General features: G+C 39.3%; 1 protein-coding gene across 6 annotated transcripts in view; it reads left to right on the top strand.

Annotated features, from left to right (window-relative positions):
* The window catches only part of KLHL32 (kelch like family member 32), a 232,313-nt gene that overhangs the window by 35,132 nt on the left and 173,753 nt on the right, over nt 1-23,428 (top strand). For all 6 annotated transcript variants that reach the window (XM_049695139.1, XM_049695137.1, XM_004264797.3 and 3 more), the window contains exons 2-3: nt 9,392-9,479; nt 18,240-18,420. In XM_049695139.1, coding sequence (XP_049551096.1) covers nt 9,457-9,479; nt 18,240-18,420 — 204 coding nt within the window. In that variant the 5' untranslated portion in view covers nt 9,392-9,456. The remainder of the gene's footprint in view (nt 1-9,391; nt 9,480-18,239; nt 18,421-23,428) is intronic.

Raw genomic sequence — 23,428 nt, 5'->3', positions numbered from 1 at the left:
GCATATTGGCTCTCCTTTCCTAACTATGAGACGTGTGGTTTCATATCACCCTATTCAAAACAATTGATGATTCCATGTTTTCCATAATTTAAAAAGAGTTTGCTCTCTCCCTATTATAAACACCTGTTTATCTGGGATTATTGTGCTGGGCCAGTTTATACTGGCTATGTGTCCTGGTGACCTTTGGTGAAATCCAGCTGCAAAAAGATATCTAACCTTTTGCCTCCTGATTTTTCTCCCCTCTCATAGAATTATAAGAAATAGGTATCGTTATATACCTATTTGTGGCTTATATTGTTAAGAAGAACTTGCTATATTTCTTCTGTAATTTTCACATAATCTATGTATTTTGATTTTAGTATGTCTTCAAAAGTAGTAGTTTTATGATTTATTATAAAATTTGGGATTAGAGCAGAATAATTAAGAGTACAAGCTTTGGAGTCAAACAGTTTTGATCCCCGACACTACCAATTCCTAGTCCTGTGCCTTTTGTGAATTACTTATCCCTAATAAAACGAAAATAATAATATCTTCTACCTCAGGTTGTTGTGAGGATTAAATGAGAGCATGCATGTGAAGTGCCTCCTAGTGTAATAGCACTCAAAGGAAAGTGTGGCTCATGGTAGTAGGTAAAGTGGTTATTAGTTATAATTTAAACTTTTAACTTAAAAGAGAATAGCAGCTGTTTAATAGAGAGGCTTTAACGTTATGATCTCAGGAATATATTCTGAATGATTATGTTTTTTTTCTTATATATTAACAGGGTTATAGGGTTTTGTAAGAATGGGTCAGTTGTGTTCTTTTGGCCTAAATTTCTGTTCAGGTAGTGAACTGTGCTTTAGTTACACATTGGACCTTTCCTGTTAGAGTTAAGTCATCTCACGTCTTTTTTATTTGGAGGGAGAGCTTAGATGTTTTCACTCTCTGAAAGGGCAGGCATCCTTGTTAACCTTTAGGAATGATGTTCCATACAGGAAAGTATGCCATGGGGTACCCTTGAATATTTGCCTTTCAGACTAAAGGGATAACTAATATCACTTATTACACACCACATGATGGTGTACCAGTGTTAAAATATACTAATTTACTGGTGTTAAAAATACACCAATTTATGAAATAATCGGAATTAAAGATAAATTATCACCATAGGTAATACATAAATAAATAATGATTGGGCCTATTGCATGTGTTCTAATTCTTTTATGCTTAGAAGCAACATTTCCTTTCAAGATATATTAATTTTATGTAATTTGTTGTTTGGGATCAACAAGCCTTAAGTATATTGAATCATTTAATATAGGTAGTTTTTCATGGTCAAGACTTATCCCTATAATTCATTTTTTAAAAATCTCTGGGCTTTCGTCCTGCAAACCACCTCCGTATCTCTTGCATTTTACTTTTGTCCGCTTAAAACGCTGCTTAAAACGTGGTGCTATTTCCCCTTAATTACTATGGATTGCTGAGATCATGAATAACTAATATTTTAAAAAATCATCAAGTATTTTTAAAGGGAGTGTAATACTGAAACGTTATTAAACAAATATATGAGAATAACAAGAATTAACCAGTTTCTCATCTATTAGTATACATCCAATAATTAATTTTTTAGTATTTTATGTTTGTTGATCATGTTAACCTGCGTTAGTCTATCTGGTCTTTCTTTGCATGTAATCAAGTTTGACCTATGAGACACTTTTTCTTTTCCCTTTCATACTATTATGGATTAATACGATAATTTTTTCTTTGAAAATACTATATTTTTAATGTTCACTTCAAAAATTTGTCTAGGTGAAGCTCTGACAAGCTTGAAACATCTTAATAAAAATAAAAACTATAAAGGTTAAACCTCATCAGTCGTACACACCAAACAGGTTATATTTGAAAAGAAACTCACCGGTGAAAGAGGGAATTCCACTAATAAGCATTTCCTCAGTGTGAGGCCAGTGAATAATTTCAGTTATGCAAAAGAATTGCTATAGTTTTGAGAAATGTTTGCTGTGTTTCCTGAGGTGAGTGCAAGCTTCAGCTGGAGGGCTTAGAGTAGGGGCCTGAATCATTGCACTGAGAACAGTCCTGGGAGGGTTGCTGATGTTTTTGGCATTAAAAAAAAAATTTAGTACTTAGCATGTGAACTACATTAGCAAAAAAAATGAAACAAAAGTAAAAATTCACCTACATACCTGTCACCTAAGCAAACCACTGTGTGATTCATATTTGTACGTATAATAAAAGGAGACACATTCATGTTTACTGAGAGCCTGTGATGTATCAGTCTTTGAGCTAGGTATGTTCCATGTATCGTACAGCTCTGGGGGGAGGTGCTATTATCTGTATATTTAGAAAGTGAAAAAAAAAAAGACTTGAAAAAGGTAAGTAACTAGCCCAGAGTGGGTGACTCAGGGTGGGCCATCTATCATGACAGCAAGTTGATATGTGAACATGGCACCATTTCATAAAATATTTGTTTTATTTTATGTTTTTTTAACCACAAAGACTGATATTTGTGTTACCAGTCTTTTGGGGGGACATTACATCTTTTGAGAAGTACCACAGCCAAACTCTACTCTGATAAATAGAAAGAATTCTACCTACCTTGTTCTTTTATAGTAGTTATGCTGCAGAGGAAAATCCCCTACTCCCTTCCCGAGTTCATTAAGCTGAGCTAAAACGCTGATCAAAAGATACTTAAAATTTTAACATACGTTTTCTTAACTATTTTAATAAATATATTTCTTGCCTTTGAATGATATTTAGTGAAGTCAGTAAATTCTCTGTTTACGAAAATAATATTTTGTATATTTGGTGGTTGACCAGTAAGCCACAGGCATAAACCTTTTATTTTGCCTCTTCTTAATGAATTTGTGTAAAAAAGCAGTTAAAATTGAGTCTCCAGGAGCTTGGCCTTTTAAAGAATGTAGGGGAAACAGCATGAAATGTCATCGAAATGTGAACATTAGTTATCTAAACCCTTGTTTTCGGGGGAGTTCTTGGAGTGCATTTTCTCATAGAAGCAAGATTTAAAGTTTAAACGGTGGTTAAGTTTTCAGATAAGCTCATAATAAGCGAATATGTGCATCTGTATGTGTTTTTAAAGCAGCAGAGCCGCCCACTCCCGTTTCTTCACAAACAAAATCTTAGGTAGGACGCTAATTGAATTTCTTGGGAATCTTAACCCTCAGCTGAGTTAGCCTAAATAAAACAAGGAATTTATTATAAAAATCTAGGTTGTTTCATGTACTCCCGGAGGCAAGAATGCATGGAAAATCGAGAATGTCCTCTCTTTCCATCTCTTGCCTGTAACTTTTTCTCTGTACACTTGCTTCTTTTGCTGTTTCTTTCCTGCAGAATTGTTTTCTTGGTTTCCTAATCCACATGGCGGAAGACAGAATTGAGACTGGAGCGAGGTGCAAAATTTAAGAGGGCATCAAAAAATTAGATGATCAAGATAAATAATATTTTAATGTAATATTTCAGAGATGATTAACAAAATATAAAAATTTTAATGATGATAGGATTAGTATAAAAGGAGCATCTCTGTCAGTTCCTGTATTGTTTTCTACTTGCAAGTGAGCAGCACAACTGATCTGGAGACTGGTGGTTCTAATTCCAAATCCCAGAGAAGAGCTCTGATTGGCTCAGCTTGGGTTCCACCGGGACTCTTAGACCCATCAGCTAAGGCTGGGTGGTGGGAGGTGCTCGATACCAACAGAACCTTGTGGGAGGTTGGGCAGGTAGAAGAACAGGTGTTCACTCTTTCACAGTACCAAGTTCATGCATGTGTGGACACTGGTCAGGGTCGAGTAAGCCAGGTAAATCTCACACTTGGTCTCACCTTCTCCCCACCTTAAGGTTTCTCCTTAGACGCCAGCACTAAACTTACCAAGCCCTGAAAGGGAGAGTTGAGCCCATTTGAACAGGGGATTTAATTTCAGCCAACCAGTGAGTTAGTGCCAGCCAGGTACAAGGCCCAGGAGAAAAGTACTTGGCACGGTTGGTCAGGATAAATGTCTGATGAGGGAAAGTAGATGCCATCCCTCAGACAAAAAGCCAGAGAGGTTTTGCTGTTGGGGAGAGGTTGATTGTGTGACCTGGTGATTACCCTTGTACAATGGGCCAAAGAGTACAAGGTTGCCTTTTTTTTTTTTAATATTTATTTTTGGCTGCATTGGGTCTTTGTTGCTGCACGCGGGCTTTCTCTAGTTGCGGTGAGCAGGGGCTACTCTTCGTTGTGGTGCGTGGGCTTCTTACTGCGGTGGCTTCTCTTGTTGCGGAGCATGGGCTCTAGGTGCGCGGGCTTCAGTAGTTGTGTCTCGCGGGTTCTGGAGCACAGGCTCAGTAGTTGTGACGCACAGGCTTAGTTGCTCCGTGGCATGTGGGATCTTCCAGGACCAGGGCTTGAACCCGCGTCCCCTGCATTGGCAAGTGGATTCTTAAGCACTGTGCCACCAGGGAAGTCCAAGGTTGCCTTTTACTCCTTTGGGAACTCTTCTACCTTTGCAATAGCTTCCAAACTACGACCAGAGTGATCTTTCTAAATGCAGATCGCATCGTGCAAGTCTCTTGCTTTAAAACCTTCAGTGGACTCCCACTAGTGTCAGGATAATGACCAAGCAGTATTCTTAACACTGCTTGTGTGATCTGCCCTGTGGCCTCTGATAGGCCCTGCTTCTTTCTGCTTTAGGACCTTTGCCCGGGCTGTTGGCTCTGCCCAGGATGCCTCCCAGAATCCCTTTCCCCACCTCTTACCCAGTTGATAATTATCTTTCAGAGATCTGCTCAGATGTCACATCCTCAAGGAAGCCCCTTTTCTGATCACACAGGATGGGCCAAGTTTCCTCCTATGTAAAACGATAATAAATCATAAATAGTACTAAAACAACAACAATAACAACAACTAACACCATGTGACAGGCACCTTCTGAGAATTCCAATTTGTTTAATCCTCACAACAACTCTATGAGGTGGGTATTACTATTTTTAAGATGAGGAAGCTGTGCTTAGAGCCCCTTGCACTTATCACAATTATGATTAAAGAATGAATTCTACAGGCACTGGCAGTGGGCCAGGATGGGACTGAAGGGCAGCCTTTTGTTTAGAAGGGAAGGGCTAGGAGCTGGTCTTGAGGCTGTGTTTGCATAGCAGATCACGCTGTGCTCTGGGCTGCATGCTTACTTGGGATTGCTTTGAGAGAGATGAATGATGATTGTGAAGGCTAAAATACTCTCAAGCCACTCCTTGCTGTCCACTGTGGCCCCCTACAAGCCCTGTGAAAGGAAAAACTCATGTATCAATTACTGTATCCTAGGAACCCAGCTCCAGGTCTTGCATAAAGTAGTTCTTCAAGAAAGATTTATCTCATGAATCAGTGAAAAAAAAATCTCCACAATTTTGGAGGTATTTTTGACCAAGCTATATCGAATTCTGCCCTAATTGTGCAACATTGATGGTGATGGTTAGTCCTCAGGGATTTCATTTGATCTGGGGCTGAATGATGGATGCCCAGGACTTGAGGGGACACGTGTGGACCCTGGTTAGGGAACAGGTGGGCCGAGGGAGCAGATCTGAGACCTCAGGAGTGCTGGTCCTTATAGTGAGGCAAGGCTGGGAGAAGCATTGTGCCCTGAGTGGAAGCAGACAGAGCAGAGTTGCATACTCTTTGCACAGGTGATCACAAAGGCTAATTTGGTGGAAGGGAATGTGTTGCCTTGATAGTTTTAGGGCCATGGGTGTGGGGGGCTGAGATGAATATAATTCATCATATGATGATTTGATTCCATGGTGCCAACAGGCTCAGAAAATTGTAGATGGTCACAAAGGGACCTTGAAGGTGATCACTCTCAATTCAGTAGAAAAAGAGCCACCTCATAGGCTCCCAACCCCACATAGCACTACCCTTAGGGCTTGTGCTAAATGTCATTATATCTCTAATGGGGTGTGAGCAGCCCTAAGAGCTACATGCTTGGAGAGCAACTCTAGCCCTTTTTTCCTACTATTCTGCCTCCTATGGCCCCACCAAATTGGCCCAGCGCTGAATCCATTTCTGGATTCCAAGGAGGGGAAAGGCAGGAGACTGGCCTGGATTTCCCTGGGCTCGTGGGAAAAGGTAAGAGCCTTGAGTTAAGAAGGAACCCACATCCCAGACACAGGAAAAAGTGCAAGAAGACAAGAGGATAAAGAGGTCTGGCTGGCTAGAAGACATGCGTCATGTAAGGGAAACTTAAAATATAAAATAGAATTAATAAACAAAATGTAAAAACAAATGTTATTTATACAAAAAGAAAGTTATAATCTAGTGATACAATTTATATAAAATATATGTAGTAAGTTGTAAATAATATGTAGTAAAAATAGTAAATAACAGTAATATTCAGGGGTTGAGTCATCCTTTAACTCATTTTAACTCACCTTTAAAATGGTGTTCATTTCACTAAACATTGTAGAATGGAGCAGATTATAATTAGATAGTTTCTGAGGAGAGCTAATTTAGTGAGTTGATCTCCAAACAATAAGGGAATTTATCTTAAGATTTTTAATTGTCATGTTTGGAATGTCTGAAAAATATCAAGGTAAAAGTGTCCTTTAATTTTGGATTATTTTAACTTTTAGGATTCTTATTCTACATTCACCTTGTTATTGGGAGCATTTAAAAATATTAGACTTTCCAAAAGATTAAGGTTTTTTTTCACCTCTCTGTAGTAATAAATATTCTTATGCCATCTTAATGCTCAGGTGTCCATCTCTGTTAGTGTTTGTGTTAGGCAATAAGAGCCTGGAATTTATAACCTAGTTTCTGAAAGGAATCTGTAGCAGTGGTAGGTTGCTAAGAAAGTCTCTTAGCTAATGAAACAACGTGCCTTGAATTATTCTGATCCTTTTTACTGCCAGTTGTAATGGATCAATTGAAAACGATGCTCATTTTTAGATTTGTCAAAACTTAAATTAGAAATAAATGAAAGTATAGATAATACTATTTTCAGTAATTAAAAAGAGAAAGCAAGAAATAAGTATAAATGTATGAAAAATGTTTGAAACAATCTGTTCGGTAACAGTGGAATTCTCAGCAAATTATGATATATCTATGTGAATTACTATAGTATGAGGGTTTGGATACAATGTAACAAATACTATATATTAGTTAGATTGGAAATCATAGATCTCTCTTTTATACAAATCAGCAGAAATAGGCACAGCTTTACACATTCTTTTCATAAGTGTTTTTACACTGTATTGCTTTTCAAAATGAAACTTAGAAGAGAGCCTGTTTAAGATTATCCAAATTGGAATTAATTTTGCTGCTTGGGTGTGTTAGAAAATGGGAGCTAGACCTTCTAATGAGAGTTGTAAAGCATAGTCATGGAGCACATCCCAGACTTTTCAAATAATTTACTTCTCTGTTTAGAGTTACAACAATGATTGAAAACAAAGGCTGGGGTGCGGACTGTGAGATTGAATGAATATATAGCCAAGGAGTGATTTCAAGCCTGACAACTTCATCCAATTACATATTTCCAATTATGCTAATCCTAAAGCTCCTGTAAAAATCTGTTTTCCATTTCCTTATAATTTTCATCCTTTCTATATGTTATTTTTCTATTTTTCAGAAATTCACTCCTTGAATAGAAAATCGTCTTTCTGTAGATGCCCAAGACGTAGTTGATTTTAACTTCACTAAAGGACAAGTCAACTAATATTTGTGGCTTAGCCTCTGCAACTTTATTTTATCAGTTTTTAAAAATTGAAATATAGTTAATTGATTTATAATATTGTGATAGTTTCAGGTATACAGCAAAGTGATTCAATGTTTTATATATATATATATATATAGATAGATAGATTATGTTTATATTCTTTTTCAGATTCTTTTCCATTATAGGTTATTACAAGATATTGAATATAAGTTCCCTGTGCTGTACAGTAAATCCTTGTTGTTTATGTATTTTATATATATCAGTAGTAGTGTGTATCTGTTAATCGCATACTAATTTATCCCTCCCTCCTTTCCCTTTGGTAATCATAGTTTGTTTTCTATGTCTGTGAATCTTGTAAATAAGTTCATTTGTATTATTTTTTTAGATTCCACATATAAGTGATATCATAAAATATTTGTCTTCCTCTGTCTGACTTACTTCACTTAGTATGATAATCTCTAGGTCCATCCATGTTGCTGCAAATGGCAACATTTCATTCTTTTTTATGGCTGAGAAATATTCCATTGTATATATATACTGCATCTTCTTTATCCATTCCTCTGTTGATGGACACTTAGGTTGCTTTCATGTCTTGGCTACTGTAAATAATGCTGTTATGAACATTGGTGTGCATGTATCTTTTCGAATTAGAGTTTTTCTCTTTTCTGGATATATGCCCAGGAGTGGGATTGCTGGATCAAATGGTAGCTCTATTTTTAGTTTTTTAAGGAACCTCCATGCAGTTTTCTATAGTGGCTGCACCAATTTACATTCCCATCAACAGTGTAGGAGGGTTCCCTTTTCTCCACATCCTCTCCAGCGTTTATTATTTGTAGACTTTTTGATGATGGCTGTTCTGTCCAGTGTGAGGTGATAGATACCTCATTGTAGTTTTGATTTGCATTTCTCTAATAATTAGCAATGTCAAGCATCTTTTCATATGCCTGTTGACCATCTGTATGTCTTCTTTGAAGAAAGGTCTATTAAGATCTTCTTCCCATTTTTTGATTAGGTTGTTTGTTTTTTTGATACTGAGCTGCATGAGCTGTTTGTGTATTTTGGAAATTAAGCCCTTGTTGGTCACATTGCTTGCAAATATTTTTTCCCAGTCTGCAGGTTGTCTTTTTGTTTTCTTTATGGTTTCCCTTGCTGTGCAAAAGCTTGTTTGATTAGGTCCCATTTGTTTATTTTTATTTCTACAGTAACTGCTGTTGGGAAAGCTGGACAGCCACATGTAAATCAATGAAGTTAGAACACTCCCTCACACCATACCCAAAAATAAACTCAAAATGGCTTAAAGACTTAAATATAAGACATGGCACAGTAAAACTCCTAGAAGAGAACATAGGCAAAACATTCTCTGACATAAATCATAGCAGTATTTTATCAAATCTTAATTTTTCCCTTTGGCTGTCTGATGTTTTAATTTTTACTGTAACTCTTACTTTAGCTATTTTTGGTTCTCAAATACATTTTGACTTCTTAGTCGCTGAAGTTCCAGTAAGGTGAAAAAACTTTAAAATTTAGAAGCATTCCAAACCATTGCCTATTATAAGAGCTTTCAGTCAGATTGTTATATCTCGATGATAAAACCCTCCAAGGTGCCTCCTTAGCATTCTAAAGCATTAGCATCATTAAGGCCCAGAGTGTGCTTTTTTGCATTTAGCTCACTGTGCTTTTCTTTCTTGTTTTTTTTTATTCAGCTGGAATGCTTGCCGACTCCTCTGCAAATTTCTAAGGCTGAGACCCTGAGGAACCCAGCTGGAGAATGCCATCTGAACGCTTCCTCAGGTTGGTACTGTAGGATACGTCTTTGCTTGTGTAGCGAGACATGTGTGACTTGAAATCCTCACACCGCACATTCTAGGACCAAGCACAGGGAGGGGCTCAGTGTGTATTTGAAGAATTAAGCAAACCAGTCTGAGAGTGTGTGTGTGAGTTTAGTATGGTAGCACAGGGGCTAACCACTGAGATATAATTACTGGCCAAACTTAGGTATGTTTAAGGATTCTTTGATACTACTTTTTTTTTTTTTTGCGGTACGCGGGCCTCTCACTGTTGTGACCTCTCCCGTTGCGGCGGAGCACAGGCTCCGGACGCGCAGGCTCAGCGGCCATGGCTCACGGGCCCAGCCGCTCCGCGGCATGTGGGATCTTCCCAGACCGGGGCACGAACTCGTGTCCCGCGCATCGGCAGGCGGACTCTCAACCACTGCGCCACCAGGGAAGCCCTGATACTATTTTTTATCTTTTTCTTATTTAGGATGCTAACCTCCCTCAAACAAAAGGTAGATGTCTCTAAAGGTATGTGATTTAAAAAATAATCAGAAAACTATACATATATATGATTATTGTCCCCTTTAAAGCAATCACTTTAGGGTGACTAATATGTATTCTTAAAATACTCATAAGATTTTACTTTAGTACTTATTTAACAGATATTTATTTGTGCAGAGGATCCAGCAGTGAATAAAACAAATAAGGTTCCTGCTCTCATGAAATATATATTCTATGGAGGAAACAGATATTAAACAAATCACACCAGTAACAACACAAATATAATTGTGAAAGTGCTTTGAAAGATTGATAGAATGAGGTAGTACCTTCCTGAAGCAGTGCTCTATGACCTGAGATTTGAAGGGTGGGAAAGACATGGGGAAATGCCCTCAGGCAGGAAGGAGCCTGGCACATTCCCAGAACTGAGGGGGCAGTCAATAAGAAAATGCAGGGTATTCCTTTGAATATTCTCAGTGGAGGCAAGTCTTCATCATCCTCGAGGAAACCGTCAAAGGGATCCTCAAAGCAAAGAATGAGAGAGGTGATAAGCCTGGGAAATGCCTTCTTTTTAAATACTAAGAATTGAGTATGTCTATGAAATAATGAGACCAGCTTTCTTCCATGACTCTGAAGCTATTAGAGATGACTAGTTCCAAAAGTGTGTTCAGAAACGGAGGCATTGCTACAGCCAGTTTAGTGCCTCTGTGCTCCCCAAGTGAGTGTTGCTCTAGATGGGTGACTCTCAGTGGGGGATATTTTGCCCTCAGGGTACATTGTGTAATATCTGGCATCATTTTTGATTGTCACCAGGATCGAGGGTGCTATTGGCATCTAGTGGGTAGAGGCCAGGGATCCTGGTCAGCGTCTTAACAATGTACAGGATAGTGACCATAGCGAAAAATGTCAGAATGTCAGTTTCACTGAGGTTGGGAAATCCTGCTCTGGATCTGGCATCCAGCCAGTATAGCGCGTAGAGACCATGGTATCTGTCTGCCACCAGCTAAGCCAAGTGATTTATTTCTGGCTAATAGGATCCATGTGCATTCTTCTCCAAATGATTTTTTACTTTAGATCTGCCATCTCTGCTTTCACTGATCAACTCTGATCCCACTGCCATCTGTCCTCCGTAGCACCATCATCTCTGCGATGGACTTTCCTTCTCTGCTGGGGCACAGGCACCCCCTTGCGCACTTTTCAAACTTCCCCTGTGCCACGTGGAACTGTTGCACCAGGAACATACATGTGCTGTGCTGTGTCATCTTCCTCACCCTGAAAAACTCCAAGCACCTCCTGCTTTCACTGAGACCTGTCTTCTTCTGAGGCACCACTTCTTTGTAGCCTTCTCAAGTGGTGGCCTTATTTCCTCAAATCTCATGTATTTTAGGGATGGGTGGAGAGATTGTTGTCACGCTGGGATATAGTTTTGCTTCTAGGTCATTACTCCTCATACTGGTTGTTTGAGAAGATGTCGACAACAAAACGACAGCAAAGACGGGCTCTTCTGAAGGTGGTGCTCTTCAGCTCTCTCCATCCCTTCTTCCTCTCCACTGTTCGCAGGGCCATCTCCCCGCATTCACTGAGCATTTGACATGTGGCTGACGGTCTTCCTTCTCACCGCAGACCCTTTACAATTTCCCAGTGCCCTCAGTGTTTGCCTGGAGGATCTGCCCGACTTTGTGGCCTTGGATCTTCAACCTGCTTCTGACCTTCCTCACTGAACCACCTACTCTCATGGTCACGCCGTGGATCATGCATCCGCAGTAGTTGCTCTATTTCCGAAACTACTGCATCAGCCACTTTATTCTCAGCAGGACCTCCTCTCCTTCTAGCTTCCTGATTTACGTACCTCCACAGTGGTTGTACTGTGACCTCATGGCAATGTCTGGTTACTGGCCCGGCCACTTTCTTTCATTTCTTTTCTTTTTATTAAATTTTTTTGGAGTATAGTTGATTTAAAATATTGTGTTAGTTTCAGGTATACAGCAAAGTGATTCAGTTATACATAAATATATGTATATTCATTCTTTTTCAGATTCTTTTCCCACAAAGGTTATTACAGAGTACTGAGTAGAGTACACCGTGCTATACAGTAGGGTCTTATTGTTTATTGTTTAAATTAATTTTTATTGGTGTGTAGTTGCTTTATAATTGGGAGGTTGAGATTGATATATATACACTATTGATACTATGTATAAAATAAATAACTAATGAGAACCTACTGTATAGCACAGGGAACTCTACTCAGTGCTCTGTGGTGAACTAAATGAGAAGGAAATCCAAAAAAGGAGGGATATATGTATACATATAGCTGATTCACTTTGCTGTATGGTAGAAACTAGCACAACATTGTAAAGCAACTGGCCCGGCCACTTTCTACCAATCCATCAACACTTTCCTTCCCTTATTTCCATTCTTAGCCAGTTTAGAATCTATCACTCTTTTAAATCCTTAATTTCCCTTGCCCTCTGCATTTTTGATCCATTTGCCTGACAAAATCCCAGCCCAGATGAACCCAAATACTGTGTTTCCATGGCTTCGTTGTCCAGTGGAGATTGGTTCCACTGAATCTTTCGATTCAACAAGCCAAAAAATGCCCAAAGTTTTAATATTCCTTCCCTCCTGCTACTCAAAAGGCAGTCCTTTCCCACAGCGGAGCCCAGCCCCGCTTCTATGTTTTGAATCCTATCTTTCTTCTCAGCAGCCTTTGACTATTGGTTGTCTCTCAGCTGTGTTCTGGAGACACAGCTGTGCTTCCGTTATTCTCTCTATCCACATGAGTTTTACACCTCTAGCCAAGACCTCTTTCTGAGCTCCAGGTCCTGTACCACGCCGGCGCTTGTCCTCAGGGTCCCAGCCCTGAACATTCTGTGGACTGTGTGTTAGGTCCATGCCCCCCACTGCCACAGGATCAGAGCATTTGCTGTTACCCTACCTGGAAAACTCTGCTGTCCCCATTTTGCCTTGGTAACTTGTTCTCATCCTTCAGCCTGCAGCTCCAGCATTACTTCTTCAGGGAGGCCAGATTATTTTATTAAAGTGTAACTACCTTGCTAAACTGAGGGTTCTGTGAGGGCTGCTACAGAGTTTGGTTTGTTTACCATTTTATCTCCAGTGTCTGGTCCAATACCTGGCACAGGATGAATAAATGTTTGAGTGAATGAAGGAAGGAAGGAATGCAACAAGACTATCCATTTATATTTAAGTTCCTTTCCTTAAGCATCCATTTGTAATTAACTTGCATAGTCTTCATTATTTCTTGGTCATTCGCTAAGCATAGCGTATTTTCTTTGCTTATTATTTTGTCCATTGTTATTAATTGCTAGCATTAATTTTAAGGTATTTACAAATTACAAAGTGTTCTATAAAAAATAAAATTAAGTTCCATGCTGGGTTTTTTTTTTTTTTTTCCTGTACGTGAGCCTCTCACTGTTGTGGCCTCTCCCGTTGCGGAGCACAGGCTCCAGACGCGCAGGCTTAGCGGCCATGGCTCACAGGCCCAGCCGCTCCGCGGCACGTGTCATCTTCCCGGACTGGGGCACGAACCCGTGTCCCCTGCATCGGCAGGCGGACTCTCAACCACTGTGCCACCAGGGAAGCCCCCATGCTGGGTTTTTTTTCACAGCCTGTCTGCTTAAATAAATAAGATTGTTTCAATATTAATGTATTTAATTTGTATTAAAATACTTTGTGGAATTGAAGTGATTAGGGCACAGTTTATCAATAGACTGAACTGAGATAATCATGCATAATCCTAGTACTATCAGGTTTTTTGCCCAGTCCTTTTCTTTTTTGTGTAAAGTAATCTATTTAAGCAATGAGGATCTCTATGCTACTTGACTGTGTTTGATATATAAGTATATAATACCTTATGGGTGAGCTTACTTGAAAACTACCTGCATATATTTTGTATATCTAAATACTAAGTAAACATTGATATAGAAATTGACTTGAATTTTTACATTTGAAATACAGATGTTTAAAAACCAGACAGCTGTTTTGGAATTCATGTCTTGCAAACTGACTGAACTCAGTCAAAATTTATGCTATAAAAAATGAGAATCTGAGAGATTTCTGTGATCAAAAATCTTCACTATGAACTTGAAATAGTGATTTGCACTAACACAGTGCTTCACTGTGAGTGAGCTGTACCATGTTATGAACATTATGCTCTGCATTTGACTTTTTAGTTTTTACCATCAATTCCAGAATGAAAGTTAAAGATTTGAAGTCATGAATAGTCCTGTCCTTGAGACCTCATTTATTTATCTCCCTGTTACTGGATGCTGACATTTGGCCAATCAGATGGTTGCTCCGTGGCATCACTAAAAAGCAATTTCTTGCTCAAGGAGTCTGGGACTTCCCATGTTGTACCTGGCAGAAGCTGGGTCCTGTGAGATTCAGGAACAGCCAGGCTAATTGGCAACCTGATGGGGTACCTGAAACCCTTCTAGAGTTCAGGTGGAAAGAAATGAGGAACACATCCCCAGGGAACTTTTAGACTGTCCCGTAGAACCATAGTGCGAAGTATATATATAATTTAAACTTTTCAAGGAGACACATTTTTTAAAAAGTAAAAAGAAACAGGTAAAATGAATTTTAACAATATATTCTGTTTAACCCAGTATACCCCCAATATTATCAGCATGTAATCAATATAAAAATATTAATGAGATATTTTTGCATTCTTTTATTTCACAGTATGTCCTTGACATCCAGTGTACATTTTCCACTTACAGCACATCTCAATTTGGACTACACACATTTTAAGTTCACAATAGCCACATGTAGCTAGTGGCTATTATACTGGACAGTGCAGTTCTAAGGAATTCCACAGAGGAAAGGGTATTGGGGTTGCCTTGAGGAAGCCAGGTCACCCTCTTGCACCCACCTGTGAATTTTGAGGTGGCATTATTGCTTCCATGGAAGACCTTTCCCAATATTAGGATGACACACAAATCTGTATACCCTCGGGAAATGTGACTCCTGTTGTATGGAGTTTTTTGTTTGTTTGTTTTCTTGGTAATTTAGGAAGTTTTAGGAATATACTTTTCCTTTCTTCTTCGTTTCCTAAATAATGGAGGGACATTGCTCTAAGGTGGGAGGTTTAGATTGCTAATTTGTATAATTTTGATGCCAAGGGAGCCGTATGCAAGGATGTGTCTGCTTCCCATTCTAATTTAGACATGGTTCATGAGTCTTTGAATCACCTCCTCCCTGGTTTATAATTATTGGCTTTATCACATTGGCCTATGGCTTTCCAGCTGTGTTCTGTGACCGCTTGTGCCTTAACACTTTTTGCAGATTTACATCTGAGAGTTGAGTGGGAAGTTTCAGAATACAGTAATGACCTGTTGATTAATAAGCCTTTATTCCTTGCCAAATGTTGGAGTATTTGTTTCTGCTTTTAAGGAGTCCTAACATATTGGTTCCAAAATATTTGGAATCTTGTGCCAAGTGTTGCCTTAAATATTTAGCATGCTGTTTTCTTTAAGCTTGAATATTTCAAGCCCAACTGAATGATACTGTGAAATTGTGCATCATCACAATTGTTTCAGAGCTGAGCCCTTTATTCTTTGCCAAATTTCAGTTTACAGCTGCTCTTTCCCTGGCAAGATTTATTCGCTGTCTATAGATATCTGAAATGCAAATACTGATTCAGTCTTAATAATAAGGACATGAATTGTGGCTCTATATTTGGGCAATGAGTAAGGAAACATTATAAGCAATTATTTTAATGTATTCTTCTGTTCCACTACAAATGAAATTTCAAAATACATTTATGTAGCATTTAAGGTGATATTAAAAGGGAGAAAAGTTATGAGAGTTTTAAATAAATGTATAAGTAAAATCTATTTTCTCTCCCCAAACTTATCTTAGTCAGTGCAAAGATAAATATTTTTGAAGCATGATTTCAAACATTTCCTATCACTATCTCATGTTATATTAATGTGTATTATTTTTCAAAGGTAACTTTGATTTTGAGATTAACTATGCACAATCTAAATATAAAATTAATATGGACTTTGTGATTTTTTTTTCCCCCAGCATAGATTTTTGAGATCTTCTTTACAGATTACCATTTTTTGGTTTTGTTTCAGGTTTTGTTTGTTTCTTTTATTTATTTTTTATTTTTTATGTTTAAAATTTTTTTGGCCACGTGGCATGTGGGATCTTAGTTCCCTGACCAGGGATCGAATCTGTGCCCCCTGCATTGGAAGTGTAGAGTCTTAACCGCTGGGCCGCCGGGGAAGTCTCTGTTTCTTTTATACTTTAAGCAGGAGCACAAATTACATTATTATGTTCATGGTAATAGGTTCTCAAAATGCCTAATCTTGCACCATCAGGTTTCTTATCTGTGAAATGGAGATATTAGTACCTGCCTCATAATGTTGTTATGAAGATTAAATGAATTGATAATTGTATATCGCTAAGAATAATTCATGGAACATAGTAAGGGCTTTGTGTTTGTAAAATATATAAAAATGTCATCCTTTTAGGAAGGATTTTTCAAAGACTATCCTAAAGCTTACTTAGCTGAGATAATATTTCTATTACTATTCTATTCCCTCATTTCTTTGAGCTATGCTAATTAATCTCCATTCTAGCCTTTGCCTAGCAATTTGTGTGTTATTTATGCTTCTGAGTGTAGTTTTCAATTACTGACTTTAAAAGTCTGCCTGTAGCTAGAGCTGCTAGATGAATATTCGATGACAGTAACCATTTCAAAACTCACTGCTGCATTTCAACTGAAAATAATCCTCCCACCTTCCCACGAGAACTTACTATATCATCATCTCCTGTCAAATTTATTTTTTCTTTCAATAGTTCTGACATTTTTGAGGCTCCCCAGTCGAAAGTGTCCGATAAAGCTTACTGGCTGCACTCTGGCATTTCCCGGGAAGCATTTGGTTTACTTTAAGGTGATTTATGCTGAACCGTAATTTACCAGCCAACTGGCGGCACAACCATGCGGGCTCGGCTGGTGGCGACTCCCGGGCTCTCCTGAGAGGCTCTTTCACATTCAGAGGAAGGAACCGGATGTCGAGTTATCAGGACGGGAGAGACAGTGCTCGTTCATCCTTATGGCAACCTTACTCGGTTTCAAGAAGAGTCGCAGGCCAGAAATAGAGCTTGATGGCCCTTGCTCTCATTCTGGGAGTAACTTACGACTGGTGCAGCTCACTCATTTTAGTCCAGTGTCGGTTCTGAGATTCTAGAGTGCCGTGGAGATTTTCATGTATCTAAGCTGGAATTGTTCATAACTATCCACAAATTCCGTTTGCATTTGGTGTTTATAGCATTACTTCTACATTATTATAGGAAGATCTGGTGTTTCACCCAGGAGTTTTGAAAGGATATGGGATGAATATTTTAGATTGGGTTAGGGAGTGAAGGGATAAGTTTCACAATGGGTAAGTTTAGTAATTTCACAAAATAGAGCAGAAAATAGATTGCACAGTCATTCATAAGTCTAATATGAAGATGACACAAGATATTGCAGGCTAATAAGATAGATATATTTTACTTTCAGCCTTAAATTTTTTCTTTACAATGGCATCTCTTTTGATGTTCTCCTGGTGGTGCATAATTTCCTAAGTTTAATAATAAGCCACTATGGTTTAATTAATGGCCTTTTACATGAAATGGTCACTGGTAGCCTTTTTTCCCCCTAACTAACATCTGCTCAGTTTCATTTTATTTATTAATGGAGTATTGTGTCTTGTGGGGAGACTGAGTAAATTCTTCTCTGGTGAGCCATGCAGTGGGTTCTGTGCTAGAGCAGTGCATGGCAAGTTCTGAGCTTGTGCTAACCCCACACAGGTGGTACAAAGCTAGAAAAGGAATCAGAGAGCTAGGGAGGGGGTCCCAGAGTGGAAGGATTGGCACACATATTTACACACATCTAGACACACATCCAGAAAAAGCTTTGCACTCAGAGATGTATACATACTGAGGGGACAGGGGCCCAGAAGCAGAGGCTCCCAGGCCTGCAGACATGGGCCAATACACAGACACAGATGGACACACAACAAACACAAATTCTCAAAGAGAGGGACCAGTAGGAAGGAGAAAGAAATCCTGTTGGGGGGCGGAAGAGAGAGAATTAGAGAAAAAGAAAGCAAGAGGATGGTGGAGAAAAAGACAATGAGGACTACAGACACTGGAATCCACACTCCCTGAGTTGCTCTTGAAGGAGGGAGGGAGCCTGGGGGCGGCTGGGCTAATGAGAGGAACAACATTAACTGGATTGCTCTCTTCACTCTCCTCCTCGCAGTATTCAAGAAATGCTGACAGGCCAGAGGCTCTGCCACTCAGAATCTCACACTGATAGCGTCCTGGCAGCGCTGAATCAGCAGAGAAGTGACGGCATCCTCTGCGATGTCACCCTGATTGCTGAGGAACAGAAATTCCACGCTCACAAGGCAGTCCTAGCAGCCTGCAGCGACTACTTCCGGGTAAGTCAAGGTAGTTTGTTTGTTTATTTGTTTCTCTTAAGATATTAATAAACAGAGGATGACAGTTTACCTGAACTGTCACACAATCATCAGCCAATTAGATAATCGTCCCCAGAGTTGTGAATGTTGGGGGGTTTTCCTGGTCAGACTGAGATTGGGGCCCCATTGGGATCCTCCCTGGGCTGGACACCTGGATGTCCCTCCAGTGGAGAGCAGAGCTCTCCTTTGCATCTGAGCTGAGGGGCGTTTGACACTCTACCACCAAAAGAAAGCGTGGCATTGTGGTGCACCATAATGGGGGTGCAGGCTGAGGACAGGATGTTTCTGGTTTCAGGATCAGAAGGACAATCTGTAAGACAATTTATTTCTTAAAAGGTCTCTAAATATATGTAGTGTTTCTAATTTTTTATTTTCTATGGAAGTTCTTGTCCTGGAGCTTTCCAAGTCTCTGCTCCAGGGACAGAGATGGAATTGACCTAAAGGATATTTATGGTTGACGCGCAGGTGCCTGTTTAGCTGAAGACGTTGTCTTGTTAAGTAGAACTTTGGAGTTTGATTTCCAGTGGCTAATGATATGTGATGATGTGTTTGTTGTTTTTTGAAGGTGAGTGTATAGTATGGTTTTAGCTAAATTTAATTTAATTTAGTATTTCCTACGATTCAGGTCATGGACAGAGGACTTTATATACATATCTCATTTAATCCTCACAGCAATTCATTTTATAAACACATGCACATGCTATAAAAATCACCATTTTACATGTAAGGAAACTGAATCTCAAAGATTAGGTAATTTGAGGTAACTCAGAGGTTAAGTAATAAGTCACACAGTTCCGAAGTGGCAGATCTACAATTGAAATCCATGTCTGAGTCTTAACCAGCATTCCATTCTACCCCTTATATGGATATAAGAAAGAAAATTGTGACCATTAATAACCAGATTTTTTTGAAGTATTAATTTCTGAATATACATGATTTAATTCTTATTTAATTTTTTCAATGTTATTTCAGTTAACTAGTGATTAGGTAAGAAATTCAAAACATAATAGTATACAATCTCTATATAAATTAGAATATAAATTTAATTGTGAATTAAAAAAACTTTCTCTTACCAAAGTCTCAAATGATACAGAAACCAAATCCAGCCTGGGGCAATTTTTTGGTTTGATTTGGAAATTTTCAATAGTCACCTTGTATTTTGATGTTTAAGAGACAATATCAACTGTACTCAATTGCTGACTAGCGGTTAAAGAGAATTTTCAAAGATGCCAAATCGTAAAATAAAGATTAAAAAAAGTTTTAAATGTGATGAAACCTGGTAATGTAGAAGATAAAGAGGTAATTACAGGGCTTCCCTGGTGGCGCAGTGGTTGAGAGTCTGCCTGCCAATACAGGGGACACGGGTTTGTGCCCCGGTCTGGGAAGATCCCACATGCCGCGGAGCAGCTGGGCCCGTGAGCCATGGCTGCTGAGCCTGCATGTCCGGAGCCTGTGCTCCGCAAAGGGAGAGGCCACAACAGTGAGAGGCCCGCGTACTGCAAAAAAGAAAAAAAAAAAAGGTAATTACTTAAAATATCTATCTAAAATTAAAAGTAGGGATTTACATAATTCTAAACTGCAGAAATGAAGTGGAGTATCTGTAAAGTGACCTTCTAGTTTCATCAATATAATGTACATTTTATACACTCTCACATTGTCAGGGATTAATCTTCCAGAAAGCTTATATTATTTGGAGGGCTTTTGAAACAACATACTTTGGGTTGTTATATATAACATGTGCACATTATAAAATACAAGTTTTTTCTTCTTGTGGACCATAATAGAGACCTCTTGGTGCTTGGCTTCTCTCCTCCTAGGTCTCTGTGGGTTGGATTTTGAATTTAATTTGGGGTTTGATTTTGTGCATGTGTGTATATGAGAGAGAGAATGTGCAAGTGAATGCATACATGTGAGCACTGAAGAGCATTTTATTTGCTGCTGGCATTTAACGATGTTTGCAGCTATTCCAAGTTATTCACCTCTTTTACCACAATGCCCCTCATACTCTGATAGGTCGTGCACAGAGTGCCTCCTTTAAAATACTGGTGTTATAAAGCCTGTGAAGAAAGCTTTATTATTCCCGTTCTGTAGATAAGGAAACTGAAGTGCAGTATGTTTAAATAACTTGCCCAAGGACTGCCAGATATTAAGTAGGAGAGCTGATTTTCACACACCAGAGCACCTGTCTCCTTGAGTACCAAGTTGTGCTTTTTCCACTGAACCATGTGCCCTGCTGGATTCATATGCAGTCCCTTCAATCTCATGACCTGCTTGTGAGGTGAAATTTCAGTGACTTGTGTATTGATTGTTCAGATGGAGAAACCAAGACAAAGTTGGAACTCTTGGCACTTATCTCTTTTCTAGGCGTTGTGATAAATGCTGGAGTTATAATATTTAACCAGACGTAGACTGAACCCTATGGAGCTTGTAATATAGTCACTATACTGGACGTTGTTTTTGCCGTATACCCTGTATCTTTTGTTAGCTTTTGTCATAACAAACCACCCCAAAACTTAGAAGCTGGATGGTAGCTCCTCTGGTCTGCCCGTTTCTCTGATCTATGCTGGGCTCATTCTTACGTCAGCGGTTAACTGGAGAGTTGCCTGGAGACTGGATGATCTGAGTTGGCTTCGTTTACCTGTCTGGTGATTGGTAGGCTTATGGCTGGAGTTGTAGGGACACTGGGCATGTATTTCTCACAAACAGGCTAGCCTGGGCTTTTTCACATGACAGCTAAATTCTAAAAACAGCAAGAGGGCTATCTTCAATACACAGGTGCTCTTCAAGCTCCTGTTTGTGTCCTGTTTACTAATGTCCCATTGGTCAAGCAAGTCACGTGGCCAGGCTGAGTCAGTGTCAGTGAGGGTACCAAAGGGCATGGATGCAGGCAGGGGAAGAATTTGTTGCCATTTTTGTAACCTACCACTGTCAAGAACTGTCAAAGATTTGTGATTTATCCAAGTTGGAAACCAGCAAGTTAGTCTATCACTGGTTCAGAGATGCTGCTAGAAGACATGAAACTCTTAAGTCACACAAAGTGGGTTGGATCATTGAGGATCATTGAGCTTAGGGAACCTGAATCTTTTATAATGCGTAGGAAACACGTCTGTCCTTTGCTCTGGAAGAAAACATTATTATACTGGACAGTAAGCATGCCTACCCTTTGCTCTGCAAAGAAACATTCTATCTCTGAGTAAACAGAACTGCTCTTTGCTCTGAAGGGAGATATCACTCTGTCATCAAGGCCATTTCCTATAGAAACATCCCTGAAATGAGAGTTCAGAACAAGGACAGTCAGTGCCTCACTCATAATACATGCAGAAGTGCAAGAGACCCATGCCTTAAACTAGAATTATGTCTGGCTTCCTTGTGTCTTACACTCTACCACACTGAAACACCTAGAAACAGTATCCTGAGTAATTTCTGTATCTCTCACAACACTTAGAATGTTGCCTCAGGCTTCGTAAGTATGAATGAAGAAATGTTTTCTAATTCTCAGAGAATTCCATGTGTATTTCAATTTTTTAACATCCTGCATATAAAATATGCAAATTATTCATGGATTTTTCTTTCTAGTGTGATCTGTTCAAATTAATTAGGTAGTCTGACCTAAATAGATGTTTGTACTCTGTATTGTGATATCTGGCAGATTATTTTGAAGCTAAAATAATTGTGGATGGCACAAGTTTTGTGTAAACTGTTCCTTTACATTGATCGGAGAGATGGTATCAGCTTTTCTTGCTTAACATATGAATAACGAACAGTTGAGCACAAAGTACTGTGGATTCCTGTGATCATCAGCATTTTAAATGAAAGGGTTAAAACACATTCTTCAGCCAAGTAATAATGATTTAAAAAAATTAAATTTAGTCTTAATATCAGCACAATATGGCGTTAGTCAAAAGCTATAATTGTGTTAGACCAGGGGCTTCTTTTATAAGAGTAAAGCAGTGGTGGAAGGAAGAAAGGGAAGAGCTAAGCGTCAGATCTGAGTTTGAATACAGTGGGAGGGACCATATCTCCCTGCTTGCTATTGTTTCCCACAGTCCCTGACAAATAGTGGATGCTATTCTAATTAATATCTGTTGGGTTATTCACCCTCTTCACTATTTATTCTTTGAGCATAGGCAAGTCATTTGACTTCTGTAAACCTATGTTTTTTCATCTGTAAATTGGTGATCATAGAGCATAACTCTCAGAATAGGTTGATTCAGAGATTAGATTGAGATAAGGTACATAATGCACTAAGTGCTGTATCTGATACACGTCACACCTTCAGTAAGCATTATCTGTTTCTCTCCTTGGGCTAACGTGGGATCCCTGGTCATGCTGTCTGGCCCTTTGTGGGAAGAGAAGACTGCTCATCTTTAGGCTCACCTGGTTGCAGACTCCCTTACCTTTTGATGGGTCAGAATAGCGTTTTGGATTCATCCTTTCCCATCTTGATATTTTCTGAATCTGATACCCCCTTCCTTCTTGCTTAGAACATTCTAGTAGCCACTTAACTTTCTCCTCCTCTGGTTGTCCCTTGACCAACCATCGCACAGATGACTGTGTGGTGAACTTTCACCCCCCTGCTCAGGTCCCCCAGAGCTCCTCAAGGCCTTTCTGCCAGACCCCCGGAGTGTGCCTTCATGCTGTGTCATTATCATTCATCCTCATCTGTGTTCTCCCATCTGTTCATTTGATCTTGCAGCCATAGCTGTTCTCCAAACACTCTTCCACCTGAGGGCCTTTCCACCTCTCAGCCTTGCTAATGACCATTCCTTCTACCTTAACCTCCTACTCACCTCTTTGTCTATCTTGTCCATCTTCCAAGGTTTATCCCAGCCAACAAGTGTGGAGTCTTCCACAAAGCCTTATCCTGTCCACCCTCTGCCACCTCTCTAAATTCATATGCAAGGTCCCTCTTTTCTGAAGCATTATAACTGTAGCTTGTCTCACCCACGGAATTAAAGATCAACAAAAT

Source organism: Orcinus orca, chromosome 12 (genome assembly GCF_937001465.1).
Source record: "Orcinus orca chromosome 12, mOrcOrc1.1, whole genome shotgun sequence".
Taxonomy (NCBI): domain Eukaryota; kingdom Metazoa; phylum Chordata; class Mammalia; order Artiodactyla; family Delphinidae; genus Orcinus; species Orcinus orca.
This window is presented reverse-complemented; position numbering and strand designations above follow the sequence as displayed.